The sequence below is a fragment of the Plecotus auritus genome (genome assembly GCF_963455305.1).
Source record: "Plecotus auritus genome assembly, chromosome: 2".
NCBI classification, from domain to species: Eukaryota; Metazoa; Chordata; class Mammalia; order Chiroptera; family Vespertilionidae; genus Plecotus; species Plecotus auritus.
Genome location: NC_137771.1, coordinates 160,797,471 through 160,816,026, shown reverse-complemented (window position 1 = coordinate 160,816,026; position 18,556 = coordinate 160,797,471). Strand labels below are relative to the sequence as shown.

The following is an 18,556-nucleotide window of genomic DNA, read 5'->3' as shown; positions in this document are numbered from 1 at the left end:
TGTTTATCATTCCCTTCTTTTCTTTTCCATGATGCTTCAAGAGGATTTACTAGGTCAAAGGTTATATACTGTCTTGTGGCTTTTATTTTTATTCAAGATTGAGCAGCTTTACAGTAACATCTGCAACACTGCAGCTTTAATATGTTAATTTATCCTATCTAATAAAAGAGTAATATGCAAATTAACCATCACTCCGCTACACCCACAAGCCACGCCCACCAGCCAATCAGAGCGAATATGCAAATAAACCCAACCAAGATGGCTACGGCCACAGAGAGCAGGAGGGAGGCTTGGGTTTCCCTGTCAATGGAGGAAGCCAAGCTTTCCGCCTGCCCTTGCCGGCCTAGGCCTCCACTCAAGGCTACAAAGTTTCAATGATAGAAGATACATAAACCCAAACAGAAATGGTGGCAGCCACAGAGCTGGAAAGAGCAGGAGGCTAGGGTTGCCCTGGGCGATAAAGGAAGCCAATCTTTTTGCACACCCTGGCCGGCCCAGGCCTCCACTTAAAGCTTAAAAGTTTCAATTACATAAATCCCCCAAAAAATGGCTGCCGCCATGGAGCAAGCAGAAGGCTTGGCTCCGCTCCAGGCTACAAAGTTTCAATTGTAGAAGATAAATAAACCCCAGATACCAGGGCCTCCGCTTGGGTCACCAGGGGGCGTGGCTGGCCTGCAAACCACCACAGGCCCCTCGCCCAGGCCGCCCCACACCCCAAGGGAACCCCCACCCTGATCCGGGACACCCTTCAGGGCAAACCAGCTGGCCCCCACCCGTGCACCAGGCCTCTATCCTATCTAATAAAAGAGTAATATGCAGATTGACCATCACTCCAACACACAAGATGGCTGCCCCCATGTGGTCAAAGATCCTGCCCCCATGTGGACACAAGATGGCCACCACAAGATGGCCAGCAAGGGAGGGCAGTTGGGAGGGACCAGGCCTGCAAGGGAGGGCAGTTGGGGGCGATCAAGTCTGCAGGGGAGAGCAGTTGGGGGTGACCAGGCCTGCAGGGAAAGGCAGTTAGGAGGGACACAGGCCTGCAGGGGAAAGCAGTTAGGGGTGACCAGGCTGGAGAGGGTGCAGGCTGGGCTGAGGGACACACACACACACCCCCGTGCACGAATTTTGCACACCGGGCCTCTAGTATCCTAATAAAAGAGTAATATGCAAATTGACTGTACCTCTGCTATCCCCACAAGCCACGCCTACCAGCCAATCAGGAGCGAGTATGCAAATTAACCCCATCAAGATGGCTGCAGCCACAGAGAGAGCAGGAGGTTTGGGTTTCCCTGGCGATGGAGGAAGCCAAACTTCCTGGCCTGCCTGGCCTCCGCTCAAGGCTACAAAGTTTTAATTATAGAAGATAAATAAATTCCAGCAAAAATGGCTGCGGCCATGGAGTGAGCAGAGGCTTTGGTTTCCCCGGCAATGGACGAAGCCAAGCTTTCCGCCCACCCTGGTCTGCCCTAGCCTCTGCTCAAGGCTACAAAGTTTCAATTGTAGAAGATAAATAAATCCCAGATACCAGGGCCTCCACTTGGATCGCCAGGGGGCATGGCTGGCCTGCAAACTACCACAGGCCCCTCACCCAGGTCACCCCACGCCCCAAGGGAACCCCCACCATGATCCAGGACACGGTTCAGAGCAAACCAGCCGGCCCCCACCCGTGCACCAGGCCTCTATCCTATCTAATAAAAGAGTAATATGCAAATTGACCATCACTCCAACACACAAGATGGCTGCCCCTATGTGGTCAAAGATCCTGCCCCCATGTGGACACAAGATGGCTGCCACAAGATGGCCAGCAGGGGAGGGACCAGGTCTGCAAGGGAGGGCAGTTGTGGATGATCAGGCCATCAGGGGAAGGCAGTTAGGAGGGACCAGGCCTGCAAGGGAGGGCAGTTGAGGGGAATCAAGCCTGCAGGGGAGGGAAGTTGGGGGTGACCAGGCCGACAGAGGAGGGAAGTTGGGGGTGACCGGGCCTGCAGGGAAGGGCAGTTGGGGGGGACCCAGGCCTGCAGGGGAGATCAGTTGGGGGGTTCCAGGCCTGCAGGGGAGGGCAGTTAGGGGTGACCAGGCCTGCAGGGGAGGGCAGTTAGGGGTGACCAGGCCTGCAGGGGAGGGCAGTTAAGGGCAAACAGGCTGGCAGGGGAGCAGTTAGGCATCAATCAGGCTGGCAGGGGAGTGGTTAGGGGGTGATCAGGCTGGCAGGCAGAAGCGGTTAGGAGCAATCAGGAAGGCAGGCAGGCGAGCAGTTGGGAGCCAGTAGTCCTGGATTGTGAGAGGGATGTCCGACTGCCCGTTTAGGCCTGATTCCAGTAGGATCAGGCCTAAACGGGCAGTCGGACATCCCTCTAGGGGTCCCAGATTGGAGAGGGTGCAGGCTGGGCTGAGGGACACCCCCCCCTTCCCATGCACGAATTTCATGCACCGGGCCTCTAGTTTTTAAATATTGTTAGATTACTCCCTCTCTCTATAAAACGTATAGGCATATTACTCATAGAATTAGTTATCCATTAATATTATATTTGGTTTTCTATTAGGATTATTTTTTTGATCATTTCAATTATAAGTAAATACCAGTATACAAATATTACTCTAAGGAACAAAATAGTCTAGTCCTCTACCTAATGGGATGGGATGTTCTTAATTTGAAATCATGGTGTGTAGGAGGAAATAAAAAACATTGGATGCTGGCTAGGCAATAGTATATCCAAACCTATAAGATGATTATAAATTATTCCACCTTCAAATTCTGAATACTGTAAGAATTAAGTTATATAAAGATTAATACAACCCTTGTTAAAAAACATGGTGTGAGATGTATCTTTAAAAGGTTCCGTAGAGATTGTGTAGATGTAGGGGAGAAAAGAAGTCTTTTTAAATAAGAAAGCCACAAAAGGAAATGCTTATCATTAGGAATAAATATCAGATATTTAAAAGACTAATTAGAATAAAGATTTCATATTGGGAAAGAGTGGGGAATTAGATTGAGAAGTATGGTTAGGTCCTCGTGTGTGACGGGTTTAACAGCCAGGCAGAACTATTATATATTGGAAAAGTAGACTTGCAAATGAAAGAAGTTGTAGATACATTTGGCCACATAATGCCAGGTGAATTAGAGGAAGGGAAATCTGGAGTCGAGGAGATGAGCTAGGAAGGAAGATGTTGCTTTCCTCTAAGAAGGGGTGATCAGGGCCTAGACTTTCCTGAAGACAAATGGAAAAGGAAAGCTAGACATGAATGACATTTCAGAAAGGAATGCCATATAAGCTTTGGTGAACTTTCGTGGCTTTGGTCACTGGACAGAAGAAACCAAGTCTAAATGAAGACTCGACCACAAATGGGCTGAAGCTTAATAGGTAAAATAGATAAGAATGGGTAGACAAATAGGTAGGAAAGACTGAGTGAGATGATAAGTTACTCTGGGTGAGCGGGAAGTGGGGATACAGAATCTAGAGCAGGCTGGCAGGAATTAGGTCAGTTTCCCAAAGGGCATTCCATGGACCATTCGTCTGCACAGCAGCTCTATGAAAATAAGACTTCCTCTTCAAATTCCTTCATAACTAAAGTTCTTCTTGGTGATTCCCAGTGAATGCATCCCAGGAGTCCCAGAGGAGAGAAACGTGTTTGCCTTTGTTTAATCCAGCATCTGTCTCCTTAGGCAGTGGTAGTCGGAGCAGGAGCTTTCGAGCCACAGTGCCTGGTTTAGAATCTGGACTCCTCTGAGTAATTTTGGACAAATTAGTTAACTGTCCTGTTCTTTAATTTTTTTCCTTTGTAAAATGGAGATAATAATAGCCAGGGCTTTCCCTGGCCCATATGGTTTTGTGTGAAAAGAAAAACTGTCCCTCCTGGGGAAATAAAGTCCCAACTTGCACAGCTGTACATATTATCCCCAATAAATGTACCTGGTTCATATGGTTATGATTACATAACTTTATGTATGTAAGGTGTTCATTAATATTACGTTTTAGGTACCACCTGTTAAACGTCCTAAGAACTAGTGTTTGGTGGTACGTACTTTGGGAAGTGCTGGATTAAATGGATTAACATGAGGTGGTTCCAGATGACTATCCTTCTTTGAAATTGGATACTGTTATGCTATAATCTTCTGAGTTGAGTAATGCCCTCACAACTTATCAAATATAACAGTTGATATTATCATACTTAAAAAGTAGAATCTCATCTGTCAAGAACTTTAAACATGCCTCTAATTTTTGAGCCAGTAATCCCATCCCTGGATTATGTCCTTAAGACATGTACAAAGAAATGTATAAGAGATATGTTTGGAAAAAATACCAGCAGCATACAACCTAGTCACAATAATGAAAATGATGCATAACCCTCGGAGGAAATACATCAAAATGGATTAGTGGTTCTTCCTGGGGCAGTGCGTTTTCATTTCTATAGTTTCTTATTTTTTCCATCTTAAAAAATTTTACTTCCATAATCAAGAAAAATAATCTTTTAAAAATATTTTTATCCTGCTATTTGAGTCATAAATATTCACATTTGTCCGTCTTAATGCATATTCCTTCCTCTGTGCACACCTGCCAGGTGCTCTCGGGGTCAGAATGGGGCAACATGCTGGTTTGGGAAGCTGGCCTCATCAAAGTCGAGCTCTGTCGAACTGGAAGTGCAGTTTGTCACCAGGGCCCCATCAACCAGATAATGCTGGACGAGGGGGAAGTTATCACCATTGGGTCAGATGGATGGGTTAGGGTAAGTTTTCTTGATTCTTGGACAGTAGCATCCACATCTAAGCCTTGCAGATTACCCAGTTGGTTCTATCCGTTTTTTATTTCTTGCAAAGGTCACTTTATGAAGAAAATTAGTGGTCACTTACTCCCAGGCCAACTCATTTTAAAGAATGCTTCTCTTATGGTAAATATTTGAATTCTAGTCAAAATTAATTTACAGCATCTCTGAAATGTTCTGAGGGGATCTTTTGTTATGTTGATTCTGTTGCTGAAATAGTAGCCTCAGAAAATGAAAGCCCATGTTATCACAGTGTAAACAGTGGACACAGATGTTCTTCTAAAATGCCCGCTATGAACAGATCATTTTCTAGGGACAAAAGTGCCAAACATTTGTTATTGTTTTTTCTTTTTTTAAATCTTGACTCGAGGATATGATTTTATTGATTTTTTTTTTAGAGCCAGAGGAAGGGAGGGGGAGGGGAGAGAGAGAGAGAGAGAGAGAGAGAGAGAGAGAGAGAGAGAGAGAGAGAGAGAGATCTCAATTGTTTGCCTCCTGTGCGCCCTGACCAGGGGTTGAAGCTGGAACCTAGCTATGTACCTTGACCTGGAATAGAACCCACAACCTCTTGGTGTATAGGATGATGCCCCAACCAATTAAGCCACCCAGCCAAGGCTTGTTGGTTATTTTTTCCTGAGTTACTAATCAGAAATATACTCAAAAGTGAGATGAGAGGGTTTGGCTATGGATGCACCATCCTCCTTGCACCTGACACTAGTGGACTCACCTGTGGACACTCCCCTGTCCATAGTGTGCGATAAGCTGGAAGGTTGCTCCTCCTGGGTGTGGTCATACCTCTGTGTGTGTACCCTGCTACTGCTGACAAACCTGGAACCTCCTGATTTGTCTTGTGGTCCTCTTGGTACAGATTCCTTCTGGGACCTTTCATAAGGAAGTGGTAGTGTTCTCTGGATATTCTTTAGGACGTATGATTACCAGAAATAAGACTGCTTTCTAAACAGTCTGGTCATTGTTGACACCTATAGAGCATACTGTCTAATATACTGTTTATGCCATATCCTCTGCCTTTTACCATTGGCTTTTTGAACCCAAGTATAATTTTTTTTACATTTACCATATTAAATTTAATCTTGTAAGATTTTACTCATTACCCTGAGAGATAGTTTATGTCCTTATTGTTATGTCATACAATATATTCACTGTTTCCAAGATATGTCACCCAAAAATGTCAAGGTACCAAATAGAAGAAATCCTCAAGAGAAAAGTTAAGTATTTCACAGAGGATCCCTTCATGGACACTGCTAATTTTTAAGGTTGCTTCTCTTTTCAAAGTCCACCCTCATCTCCTCACTCCCAGTAGGAAAAATTTACCCCAACTCCCAGGTATTAGTCTGGCCCTGGGACCTGGGCCTCGCGCCATAAGGCTAATCTATGGGACCGTACCAATCCTCCCAGAGTCTGAGTTTTTGAATCCAGGACATGGCAGGGTGTGTCAACAGAACCATCAAGACTGGGCTTTGGCACTTCACAGAGGAAGTCCTTCCGAGTCTCTCTGCTACATGAGGTGACTATGCTCCCTCATCCTTCCTGTAGCTTTCTGGTCTCCTAAACCAAGAACAACAATCCTTATCTGCATAGTACAGTTTAAATCAATGATAAGGAAGAGGGATATTTTCTAATGAGCACATCATCTACATTCATTTTCTCTGCTTATAATGAAGATGGTGTTTGAATTATTAAGCAAGAAGTTCCATTTTCCCTTTCCAGGGGCCTACTAGTGTATGTGTATAAAACAGGGCTTAGATGTCTTGTTGACCCAAGTGAACCATTTATTCCTGATAGCCACTTCATGTGCAGAAAGACCTGTCAGAAACCTTGAAATACAGGTTACTTTGGAAAAATTGGAATTCTTAATCAGAGTTGTATTTTCTCACAAATCTCTATAAATACTAGTACAAAGGAATTTCTTTGTATTTATTTTCTGGCTTAGCAAACAAATTCAGAAACTGCTGTATGACTAAAGTATTTTCTTATTAATTTTATGAGATATGGGATTTTGAGACCATAGATACTGCTGATATTGTAGATGAGACTGGATTGCTAGAGATTGAGCCCATCAATGAACTTCAAGTGGACAAGAATGTTAAACTCTTCTCCATGATAAAAATGAGTGAAGCTGGAAGTAACTTTTGGTTGGCTCAGGTAAATTGCATTCTTCCCTCTTGGCTCTTTTAAAGATACCTGGACATAAGCTTAAAATAGTATTATAATTTATTGTCATTTTAAGTCCATTTTACTATTAAGACTGCTATTGATACCTGAATGAAGAGTTCCTGAATTTGGTATTTTAATTGACTTATATTTTATACACAGAAAACCTGTTAGGAGCATTTGTATTATGTTAAACTAACTACAAGTATAATGAGATTGCTTTGTTTACAGTGTGGTTGTGTTCTAAGATATATAGAAATTGATTTAGTTATGTTTCAGTCACACTTAAAAAAATCCTAATATATAAAAAACCAGGGTCCATAATGACCGAAGGCTCGACTGGCCAGAAGTCAGTCCTGCAGTCAGTTTTGCATGGCGACGCAGCACTGACTGCCGAGAAGGCTGCGGATCAAGCCCGGAGAGAGGCCCGAAGAGAGAGGCAGGGTCTGATCCTCAGCCTCTGTGGCAGCTGTTGATCAGCCATTGCCTCTTTCTTTCTCTCTGGACTTCACCAGCAGCCACGCCTCTGTTTCTCTCTGGCTCTGTGCAGGGGCTGCTGATCAACCCCGCCTCTCTGATTAGGCCTGGAGATAGGCCCGGAGATGCTGGTTGGCATAGCAATTGACCAATGAAAACCAAATCTGGGTGAACCGCAAGGAGCCAATGGCTGCCTAGGAGGTGGAGCTTTTGATGCTGACTGGCATAGAAACCAACCAGTCAGAACCTAATCTGGGTGAACTGTGAAGGCAGAACCTAGGGTGGGGGCTGAGGAGGGGTTTTAAGGGCAACAGCTGTTTGGTGTAAGGTGTAAGAAAGCAGTTCAATTTTTTAATGACCAGTTTGGCAGTGTAGTCATCTGGCTATCAGTCCAGATATAGGGATTATGTATTTTTGTCTGCCAAGAGCATCTCTTCCTGCTGAAAAAGGCTCCCCTCCCTCACCCCCATTTAAGCAATTTTATCCTATATAATCTATGTATACTAATAAAAGGGTAATATGCTAATTAGACCGGGTTGACTGGCCATCTTCTGGATGTCTGACTTCCTTCTGGACAAAGCCATGGTGGTGGGGGCCGAGGCAGAGAGGGCAGTTGGGGGCGAGATCAGGCCGGTAGGGGAGGGCAGTTGGGGGTGAGATCATGCCAGCAGGGGAGGACCATTGGGGGCGAGATCAGGTCGGCAGGGGAGGGAAGTTGGTGGCAACCAGGCCAGCAGGGGAGGACCATTGGGGGCAAGATCAGGCTAGCAGGGGAGGGCAGTTGGGGGCAAGATCAGACCAGCAGGGGAGAGCAGTTGGGGGTGAGATCAGGCCAGCAAGGGAGGGCAGTTAGGGGCAATCAGGCAGGCAGGCAGGCTGAGGCAATTAGGGGTGATCAGGCAGGCAGGCAGAGGGGTTAGGAGCAATCAGGCAGGCAGGCAGGCAGGCAGGCAGGGGCAGTTAGGGGTGATCAGGCAGGCAGGCAGGTGAGCAGTTAGGAGCCAGTGGTCCCAGATTGCGAAAGGGATGTCTGACTGCCGGGGTACCTGATTGGAGAGGGTGCAGGCTGGGCTGAGGGAACCCCCCCCTGCACAAAGTTTGTGCACCGGGCCACTAGTGTGTGTGTGTGTGTGTGTGTGTGTGTGTGTGTGTGTGTGTGTGTGTGTGTATATATATATATATATATATATATATATATATATGTATATATATGTTTTTAGTATTATTATTTGTCCTTACTTTAAATCATAGGAAGAAAATTATTTTAATTTGCTAAAACTTCAAAATGATAAGACAAAATGTTATTAGGTATTTAATTTTTTAGGATTCCAGTGGAGCCATATGGAAGCTTGACCTCAGTTTTTCAAATATTGTAAGTTGCATGTTTTCTTATTTTTTCTAATTTTTATAATAATCTTTGTTATTTATTAAAAGATACTTTTTCTTTCTCCATAATTGATCATTGTTCCCATCAAAAACTTGGTCAAGATATCCAATTCCTGAGAATTCATATTGTTTTTCTCTCTCTCTTCTTTCATTATTGTTATACATTTAAAAATGTCTATCTCATAGCAAGAGTTACCAGAAAAGTGGCAATGACAATAGCTAACATAGAGCACTTTACAGTTTTCATAAACATAAGCCATTTGCATTTATATTATCTCATGTAATCCTCACCCCTATCCTATTTAGTAGGCAGGCAGATGCCATCATTTTACTGATGAAGAAATGGACACTGGCATTCAAAGTGGCTTGTGCAAAATCGCACAGCCAGTACTCCATTGCTCCTAATTCCAAAGTCCAGTGTTTTTTCTAACCTATAATGCTTTTTCTTATTTCTATCCAGATGAAACCACACATGTAGTTACAGGGTGCTATTTGTATTTCTTTAAACTTGACCTTAATTCTATGTTAAGCTATCCTTGAGATCTAATATAATTTCTGTCTTTTGATGATCAGACACAAGATCCAGAATGCCTCTTCTCCTTCCATTCTGGAGCCGTGGAAGCCTTGGCTGTGTCCCCTCTCACTTACCTTATGGCCACAACTTCCTTGGACTGTAAGTAGGAACTTTAATTAAAATGTAGCTGTCCTTTTCGTTTTGTTTTCAATACAATCTTTTGTACGTATTTGATTAAAAGCATTTGAGAATTTTTCCAAAAGGGGAGCCTCTTAATGGCAGTGAGACGGGTCTTTGTGGTGGGGAGAGGGCACAAAATGCAGCAGCCATAGTTACTGTGAGATTAAAATGAGTACACAGTCAGTACATCAGTCATGAAAATGCTATTCATTTTGGTTTTAGCTACATTTGTGCTGTTCTTTTCCTTTCTGTCTCCTTTCTTCCTTCTTGACTTATGGGGAATCTATATGGACTGTGCAAGGAAAATTGATCTGTTAGTCAATCATCAGTTACCTTTTTTTTTTAAACTTTTAAAATAATTTTTTATTTTTTAATTACAGTTGACATACAATATTACTATATTAGTTTCAAGTGTTCAACACAGTGATTAGACATCTATATAACTCACTTAGTGATCACCCCAATAAATCTAGTACTCATCTGACACCCCATATAGTTATTACAATATTATATTATACTAGAGGCCCAGAATTTGTGCATCTTGAAAGGAACCGTGGGCCGCAAGGCTGCAGTGGGTACGGGGCGGGTCTTGGCCCATCCTCTGTGCTCCTGCCCGGCCCCTCCCACTGCGTCCGCTGGGTCCCCTGTCTGCCGGCAGCCCCGCTCCCGCCACCACTGCTCCCACACACTGATGGTACCAGCCCCGCTCTCACCCACGGATGGAGCGGAGCAATTGGAGCTGGTGCCAGCAGCAGGTGTGAGTGGCAGCTGCTGCCCTGATCGCCCCTTAGGAGCAGGGGGAGGTGGAGAAGCCTTGAGGGGCGATTGTGGCCGGCAGCCACTGCTTGCACCCGCTGACAGCACTGAGCAGGAAGTGCAAGCAGTGGCTCCAGTGCTGGCAGCAGGTGTGAGAGCCAGGTGGGACTGTGGCACATGGAAGCAAAGAATTTTCAGTAACCACCAGAGGCTTACCCCGATGACAAGGACCAGCACCCCACCTTGGCCTGGCACCCCCGCTCACCTGCACCATCATCCTGCTGTGGCCAACACCCGCCATGTTCTGCACTCTGTCACCTGCTGCCAACGCCCACCATGTTCTGCACATGCCCCCTTGTGGTCAGTGCACATCATAGTGACCAGTTGTTTGGTTGTTCCACTGTTCTGTCTATTTGCATTTTAGCCTTTTATTATTTTTAGAGGCCTGTTGCACATAGATTCGTGCAATAGGCCATCCTTCCCCTGGCTGCCAGCACCAGTTTTCTTCCGGCACCCGGGACCCAGTCCTTTGTTCCAGCTGCAGCGGAGAAGCCAAGCCTCTTTAGTCATCAGTCTTCAGTCGTCTTCAGTCTTCAGTCTTCACTCAGGCCGGAGCCTTCAGTCTTCGCTCTGTGCCTGTGTATGCAAATTAACCCGCCATCTTTGTTGGGTTAATTTGCATACTCACCCCTGATTGGCTGGTGGGCATCGCAGAGGTACGGTCAATTTGCATATTTCTCTTTTATTAGTGTAGATACTAGAGGCCCAGTGGATGAAATTTGTGCACGGGAGTGGGGGGAGGTTTCCTCAGCTCGGCCTGTACCCTCTCCAATGCGGGACCCCTCAGGGGATGTCCGACTGCTGGTCTAGGCCCAATCCCAGTTGGACATCCCTCTCACAATCTGGGACCGCTGGCTCCTAATCGTTCACCTGCCTGACTGCCTGATCGCCCTCTAACTGCTCCCCTGCTGGCCTGATCACCCCCTAACTTCCCTCCCCTGCTGGCCTGATTGCCCCCTAACTGCTCCCGCCCGCTGATCTGATCACCCCTAACTGCCTCTGCAGGATTGGGCCTAAATCGGCAGTCAGACATCCCTCTTGCAATCTGGGACCGCTGGCTCCTAACCACTCACCTGCCTGCCTGCCTGATCATCCCTAACCAGTCTGTCTGCCGGCCTGATTGCCCCCAACTGCGCCCCCCTGCCAGCCTGATTGGCTCCAACTACCCCCCCCAACTGGCCTGCTTGCCCCAACTGGCCCCCTACCAGCCTGATTGCCCCCAATTGCCCCTCCTGCCAGCCTGATTGCCCCCAAATGCGCCACCCCCCCTGCTGCGTCCCAGGCCAGGGACACATGCAGGCAGTGTCACATCCCCAGCCACGGATGCAAGCAGGCGGTGTCACGTCAGCACTGGGCGGGGATGCATGCAGGCAGTGTCACATTAGCACTGGGCAGGCCTCTGTGCGCCTCTGCTGGGGGCCACCCCTGGGCTGGGCCGCATGGAGGGCCTCCTGGTGATGGATTGTGATGGTGTGATGCAAGTCCCTGACGCTGCAAGTCCCCACCCACCTGCACCTGCTGCGCATGCAGCCTGCTGATCGATTGTTACATGTGAGGGCATCCCGACCAATTTGCATATTACCCTATTATTAATATCCTATATAATAAAAGAGAAACATGTAAATTTACTGTACCTCCACTATGCTCACCAGCCAATCAGGAGTGTGTATGCAAATTAACCCAACAAAGATGATAGGTTAATTTGCATACACAGGCGCAGGTGGAGAGCAGAGCAGGAGAGCCGGCGGAGAGTGGAGCGGCTTGGGGAACTTGGCAGAGTGGGAGGCCTTGGGATGGAGACAGAGCAGGAAGGGAAAACCAGGAGCATGGGGAGCACCAGGAGTTCTGGGAATAGTAGTTCTGGTGGCAGCCCCAGGACTGGAAGCAGAAGCCCAGAGCGCGGGGAGCACCAAGAATGCTGGGAATCGTAGTTCTGGTGGCAGACGGATCTCCAGGGGTGGGCAAACTTTTTGACTCAAGGGCCACAATGGGTTCTTAAACTGGACCGGAGGGCCGGAACAAAAGCATGGATGGAGTGTTTTTGTGAGCTAATATAAATTCAAAGTAAAGGAGCGGAGGGGAGAGCAAGAGAACCCTCCGTTCTTTTGGCTCCGCGGGCCAGATAGAACAGCCAAACGGGCTGGATCCGGCCCGTGGGCCGTAGTTTGCTCACGGCTGTCCTAGACACTAGAGCAAAGTGAGCCTGGAGCAACTTACTGTTGCGGTGGGGGATGGAGGGAAAGCAAAGGTGAGAGACATAAGTAAATCAGAGTGTCTAGGAAAAATTGAAGGGAAGATATCCTAAAACTTCCAGGAAATCTCCACCAATGAAGCAAAGAAAAAAAATGCCTCTATTATTCTGTGAGTAACAAACCAAACTGGGTTGGGGTCTCAGACAATTTGCTCATATGATTGCAAAGACAACAGAAACTTCCGGATTGGAGAGGGCTCCCCTGAGGGCTCCCAGATTGGAGAGGGTGCAGGTTGGGCTGAGGGACCCACCCCCCGTGCACGAATCTTCATGCACCGGGCCCCTGGTAGATATATAAAAGCCTAATATGCTAAGTGTCCGGTCATCCAGTTGGCTGTTCAACCAATCAAAGCATAATATGCTAATGATATGCTAAGGCCGCTCAACTGCTCTCTATGACTTGCACTGACCACCAGGGGAAAGATGCTCCGACCAGTAGGTGAGCTTGCTGCTGGGGTCCAGCTGATCAGGACTGAGTGAGAAGGGCCGGACATGCTCTGGAGCCCTTCCATGATCTCTCCCTGGCTGGCGAACCTCCTGTGTCCCTCCCTGGCCCCGATTGTGTACTGGTGGGGTCCCTCAGCCTGGCCTGCACCCTCTCACAATCCAGGACCTCTCAGGGGATGTTGGAGAGCTGGTTTCAGCCTGATCCTGCAGGCCAGGCCGAGGGACCCCCTTGGTGCATGAATTCATGCATGGAGCCTCTAGTTGAATATATTCCCTATGCTATACTTTAACATTCCTGTGACTGTTCTGTAACTACCAATTTGTATTTCTTAATTCCTTCACCTTTTCCACCCAGTCTCTCAAGTCCTCTTCCATCTGGCAATCATCAGTTTGTTCTCTGTATACATGAGTTTGTTTCTGATCTATTTATTTTGTTTTCTAGATTCCACATGTAAGTGAAATCATACGGTATTTGTCTTTCTCTGTCTGACTCAGCACAATAACCTCTCGGTCTGTCCATGTTGTTGCAGATGACAAGATTTCATTTTTTTTTTATGGCTGAGTAATATTCCATTTATATATGCACCACTTCTTCATTACCCATTCATTTATTGCTGGATACTTAGGTTGTTTCCATATGTTGGATATTGTAAATAATGCTGCAACGAAAATATGGATGTATATATCTTTTCCATTTCGTGTATGGGTTTCTCAGATAAATACTCAGAAGTGAAATTGTTGGGTCCTTCTTTGTCTCTTGTTATATAACCTTTGTTTTAAAGTCCATTTTGTCTGGTAAAAGTGTTGCTACCCCAGCTTTTTAATTTCTGCTTCTATTTTCATGAAATATCCTTTTCCATCCCTTTACTTTCAGTCTGTGTATGTCTTTTATTCTGAAGTGAGTCTCTTGGGAACAGTATATGTAAGGGTCTTGTTTTGTTATCAGTTCAGCCTCTGTATGTCTTTTGATTGGATCATTTAATCCGTTTGCCTTTAAAGTACTTGTTGATGGATATGTATTTATTGCAATTTTATTATTCATGTTTTGGATCTTTTTTCTTTCTTCTTCTTAAAGAAAACCCTTTAACATTTCTTGTAGTACTGGTTTGGTGGTGATATACTCCTTTAGCTTTTTTGGGAAGCTCTTTATCTGTCTTTTAATTCTAGATGATAACTTTGCTGGGTATTATAATCTTGGTTGTAGGTTCATGCTTTTCATCACTTTGAATATCTCATGCCAATTCCTTCTGGCTTGAAAAGTTTCTGTGGAGAAATAAGCTGACAGTTTTATGGGAGCTTCTTTGTAGATAATTAACTGCTTTTCTCTTGCTGCTTTTAAGATTCTCTCTTTGTCTTTAATCTTTGGCATTTTAATTATGATGTGTCTTGGTGTGGAGCCTCTTTGGGTTCATCTTGTTTGGGACTGTCTGTGCTTCCTGGACTTCTATGTCTATTTTATTCACTAGATTATGGAAGTTTCCTGTCATCTTTTCAAATAGGTTTTCAATTCCTTGATCTCTCTCTTCTCCTTCTGGCATCCCCATGATGCAAATGTTGGTATGCTTGAAGTTATCCCAGAGGCTCCTTAAATTCTCCTCATTTTTTTGGATTCCTTTTTTGGGGGGGAGGGGGGAGAAGGCTCTTTTCTGCTTTGAAATCTTCCAGATCTCTGATTTTTTTCCTCTGCTTCATCTACTCCACTGTTGATTCCCTGTAATGTATTCTTCATTTCAATTCATGTATTCTTCATTTCTGACTGCTTCTTTCTTACTTTTTTCTTACCTCTGCTTTTGTTTCCTGTCTCTTTGTTGAAGTTCACTAAGTTCATATTCTTATTGAGCATCCTTATAACCAGTGTTTTGAACTTTGCACCTAGTAGATTGCTTGTCTCCATTTTGTTTAGTTATTTTTCTGGAGTTTTATTGTTCTTTCATTTGGGGTAGGTTTCTTTGTCTCTTAATTTTGGCTGCCTCCCTATGTTTGTTTCTATGCATTAGGTAGAGCTGCTACATCTCCTGGGATTGGTAGAGTGGCCTTATGTAGTAGGTGTGCTGCAGGGCCCAGTGGCATAGCCTCTCCATTCACCTGAGCTGGATGCTCCAGGTGTGCCCCCTGTGTGGGCTGTGTATACCCTCCTGTTGTAGTTGAGTCTTCATTTCTATTGGCACCATTTGGCTTTGAGGACTGGCTTTGATCACCATGGAGGATACACTCTACAGGGGCTGGCTCCACAGAACAGGAATTACTTCAGCAGTACTCTGTTGCCTGCTGAGTCCATCCCTTAAGTGTGTTCTCATGGAGGAGGTTGGGTGGTGCTTTGATGTGGTCTGAAACTGTCCACCAGGTGCACTGGCTCTGGGACCTCCTGAGAGGTGCAAGCCAAGGTCAACCTGTGCCCTGCCCAGGGCCTCCTGGCATGAGCTACACAATGACCCGCAGATGGCTGCTACTTGTTCTGGGTTTGGAGGTGCCCAGGAGAGGCCAAGCTGCGAACCAAGGCCAGCTACCACTAGTGCTGGGCCTGAAACCACTTACAAGAGGTACATAGCAAGGGAAAGGCCAGATGTTGCTTGTTTGAGAGATTTTAGAAAAGTGTGAAACATGATCCAAGACAGGCCATTTGTATGGAAAAGCCACTGGAAATGGCTTGGGTTGGGTATGAAAGTTGGGTGGGGTGGGGTTTCAGGGAATCACCAGGGTAGGAAAAATGGTGACAAGTTGACAGAGACTCAAATATGGTACTTGCATGCTGGCTCAGTGGGAGTAGGGCTCAGAAAAGAAACAATGGCCTCTGCCAGCACTTCTGTCTGGGAGAAAGCAGCCCTCCAACTCTCACCTCCAGGCCAGATAACTCAGTCCCTCCCTGTACATCCCTAGTGCCCGGGCACTGGAACTTAGAAGAAGTCAGTCTGAGTAAGTCTGGGTGTGGGTCCTTTCAGGGGAATGCCTGGGACTCTGTCTCACTCAGCCATAATCCACGCTGGTTTTTACAGCCAGAAGTTAATGAGGACTTCTCTTTCTACCACTGGAATCCCGGGCTGGGAGGCCTGGGATGGAGTTGGGATTGCTTGTTCTCTAGGGGGTCCTCGGCAGCTGAAATATCTGTCCCGATTTTTATCTGCCTCACATGGGTGTGGGACCCATTCTGAGCCTCTGCCCCTCCTACCAGTTTTGATGTGGCTTCTTCTTTATATCCTTAGCAGTAGGACCTCTATTCAGCTTGATTTCAGGCAGTTCAGAATGATGGTTCTTCTATAGCTTAGTTGTAATTCTAATGTGGTTAAGGGAGGATGCGGTTACTGCATTTACCTATGCTCCCATCTAAACCAGAACTCCCACTTGTCTTCTTTATTACACATGTTTATAAATTATCCAATCAAGGCTATACATAGAAATTTTTTGTTGTTGTTGATCCTCACCCGAGGAAGGGAGGGGGAGAGAGAAAAACATTGATGTGAGAGAGACACATTGATTGGTTGCCTCCTGCATGCTCCCCAACTGGAATCGAACTCTCAATCCTTCAGTGAGTGGACTGGTGCTCTAACCCTTGAACTACACCAGCCAGGGCATATATAGAAATTTTTGACTAAGGAAAGGTTATTGGATTATCAGTGGATATAGTTATTTGTGGAATTTCTTATTAAAATGCTCAACATGTGAAGTGAGCCAAGGTTATTAAAAAAAGGTTTACATATACATTTGTTTCTTTTAAAACTATCTTTCTATAGGTTCTGTTCGAATCTATGATTTTGCTAGCAAAACTTTTTTGACTCATGTGAAATTCAAACAAGGAGGCACCGCCCTTGCTTGGGTACCTCGTCTGGTAAGTTTATTATAATGAACTTTTACTAGATTTTATTAATAAATATAGTATACAGTGCTACTTCTTGGAAATATGATATTTTTCAACTCTGGATTTCAGAGAAGAATAAACATTTTAAGTAAGTTTAACCACTTAGAATGTGATAGAAATCATATGTTGACCTTGCTATTGTTGTAATTTTGTTCCTGTTTTAATGAAAATCTATTTTTATGCTACCTGCAGATTAGTAATAGTTCCATGTTACAAAGTAATTACACAACAGAACTTTTTGTATATATCCTCTATCTGCCTGGCTCTGATTTCATTCATTTTATTTATATTTCCAGCATGCCTTACTAGGTGCTGGGCCTTGTTCTGGATTCTAGGACTATAGCAATGAACAAAGACAAAAATACTTGCCCTTATTGCACCTTACACTATAGTGGGAGACAAGAGGCAGAGACAGACAATAAACAAGTAAATTTGTGGTATGTTAGACAATGATAAGAGCTATAGAAGAAAATCAGGAAGAGATAGGGAGTTGTTCTAGTTATTTATTGCTGTGTAACAAACTGTCACAAAATGTAGTGGTATAAAGCAGCCATCATTTTATTTTGCTCACTTACTCTATAGATTGGGAATTCAGACAAGTGAGAGCAGGGATGGGTTATCGCTGCTTCATGGTTTTGGGGACCTCAGCTGGGAAGACTTGAATGGTTGGGTCCTGGAATTATCTAAAGGCTTCTGTATTACAAGTCTGGCACCTGAGATGAAGGCTGGGCTAAGCTGGGATGTCAGCAGGAGTGCTTACCTAATATCCCTTCCTATGGCTTGGTCTTCATCACAGTGTGGTGGCCTCAGGACAGTCACACACTTCTTACATAGAAGGTCAGGACTCCAAGATCTAGTGTCCCAACAGACAAGGCAGAAGCTGCTGGCCTTCCCAGCCTCAGAAGTCACACTATGCCACTTCTACCATACTCCATTGGGTGAAGCAGTCACAAGCTCCACCCAGATTAAAGAGGGAGGGATTTAAACCTCATCTCTCTATGGGAGGCATGTCAAAGAATTTGCAGCCACATTTTTAAAATGTCATGGGAGTATTTTGGGAATGTTTTATCCTTACTGTTTGGGTTGAAACAAAATGTTTCAGGCTTAAAGTAGTTGTGGAGATGGCTGGAGTAGAGGGGAATTTCATGATGGGATCAAGATCAGAAGGAGAATTTAGGCCAGGGGATAGAGGCAGAACAATGATTAGGCTAGAACAAGTAGAAACCACAAATATTTGGGTTACCAAACCTGGCTCACTCTTTATTCTAATCATTTTACACCCTTACTGAAGTCTTTAAAATACAGCCCTAGTAATTGAATCATTTATCCAGATGGTTGTGTGATGTCCATAGAATGTTTCCTGTTTTAGCCTTACATCCAAGTAATGATCATATGGGTATTATACTAGAATTAAAATGCCCCTTCTCCATACTCCCTTGCCTTCTGGGAAACTCCACATCATTTTTGACAACTCAGCTCAGGTCAAACATCATCTCCACTGCATAGCCCTTTGTGACCCCACCTTCAGATACAGCTAAGTGTTCCCTCCTCTGTCATTTTTTTGTTTGTTTATTAAGGGTTGTGTATATACTTCTGTTACAACACTTAGTACAACATACTAAGATGATTTGCTTTATTATATATCCTTTCCACAAGGCTGTTTGTTCTTTTTTGTTGTTGTTAATCCTTACCTGAG

General features: G+C 45.0%; 1 protein-coding gene across 1 annotated transcript in view; it reads left to right on the top strand.

Moving 5' to 3' along the window:
• Positions 1-18,556, top strand: part of CFAP44 (cilia and flagella associated protein 44) — a 108,685-nt gene that overhangs the window by 14,235 nt on the left and 75,894 nt on the right. The window contains exons 7-11 of the mRNA XM_080654344.1: positions 4,564-4,728; positions 6,772-6,927; positions 8,738-8,785; positions 9,373-9,472; positions 16,736-16,830. Coding sequence (XP_080510470.1) covers positions 4,564-4,728; positions 6,772-6,927; positions 8,738-8,785; positions 9,373-9,472; positions 16,736-16,830 — 564 coding nt within the window. The remainder of the gene's footprint in view (positions 1-4,563; positions 4,729-6,771; positions 6,928-8,737; positions 8,786-9,372; positions 9,473-16,735; positions 16,831-18,556) is intronic.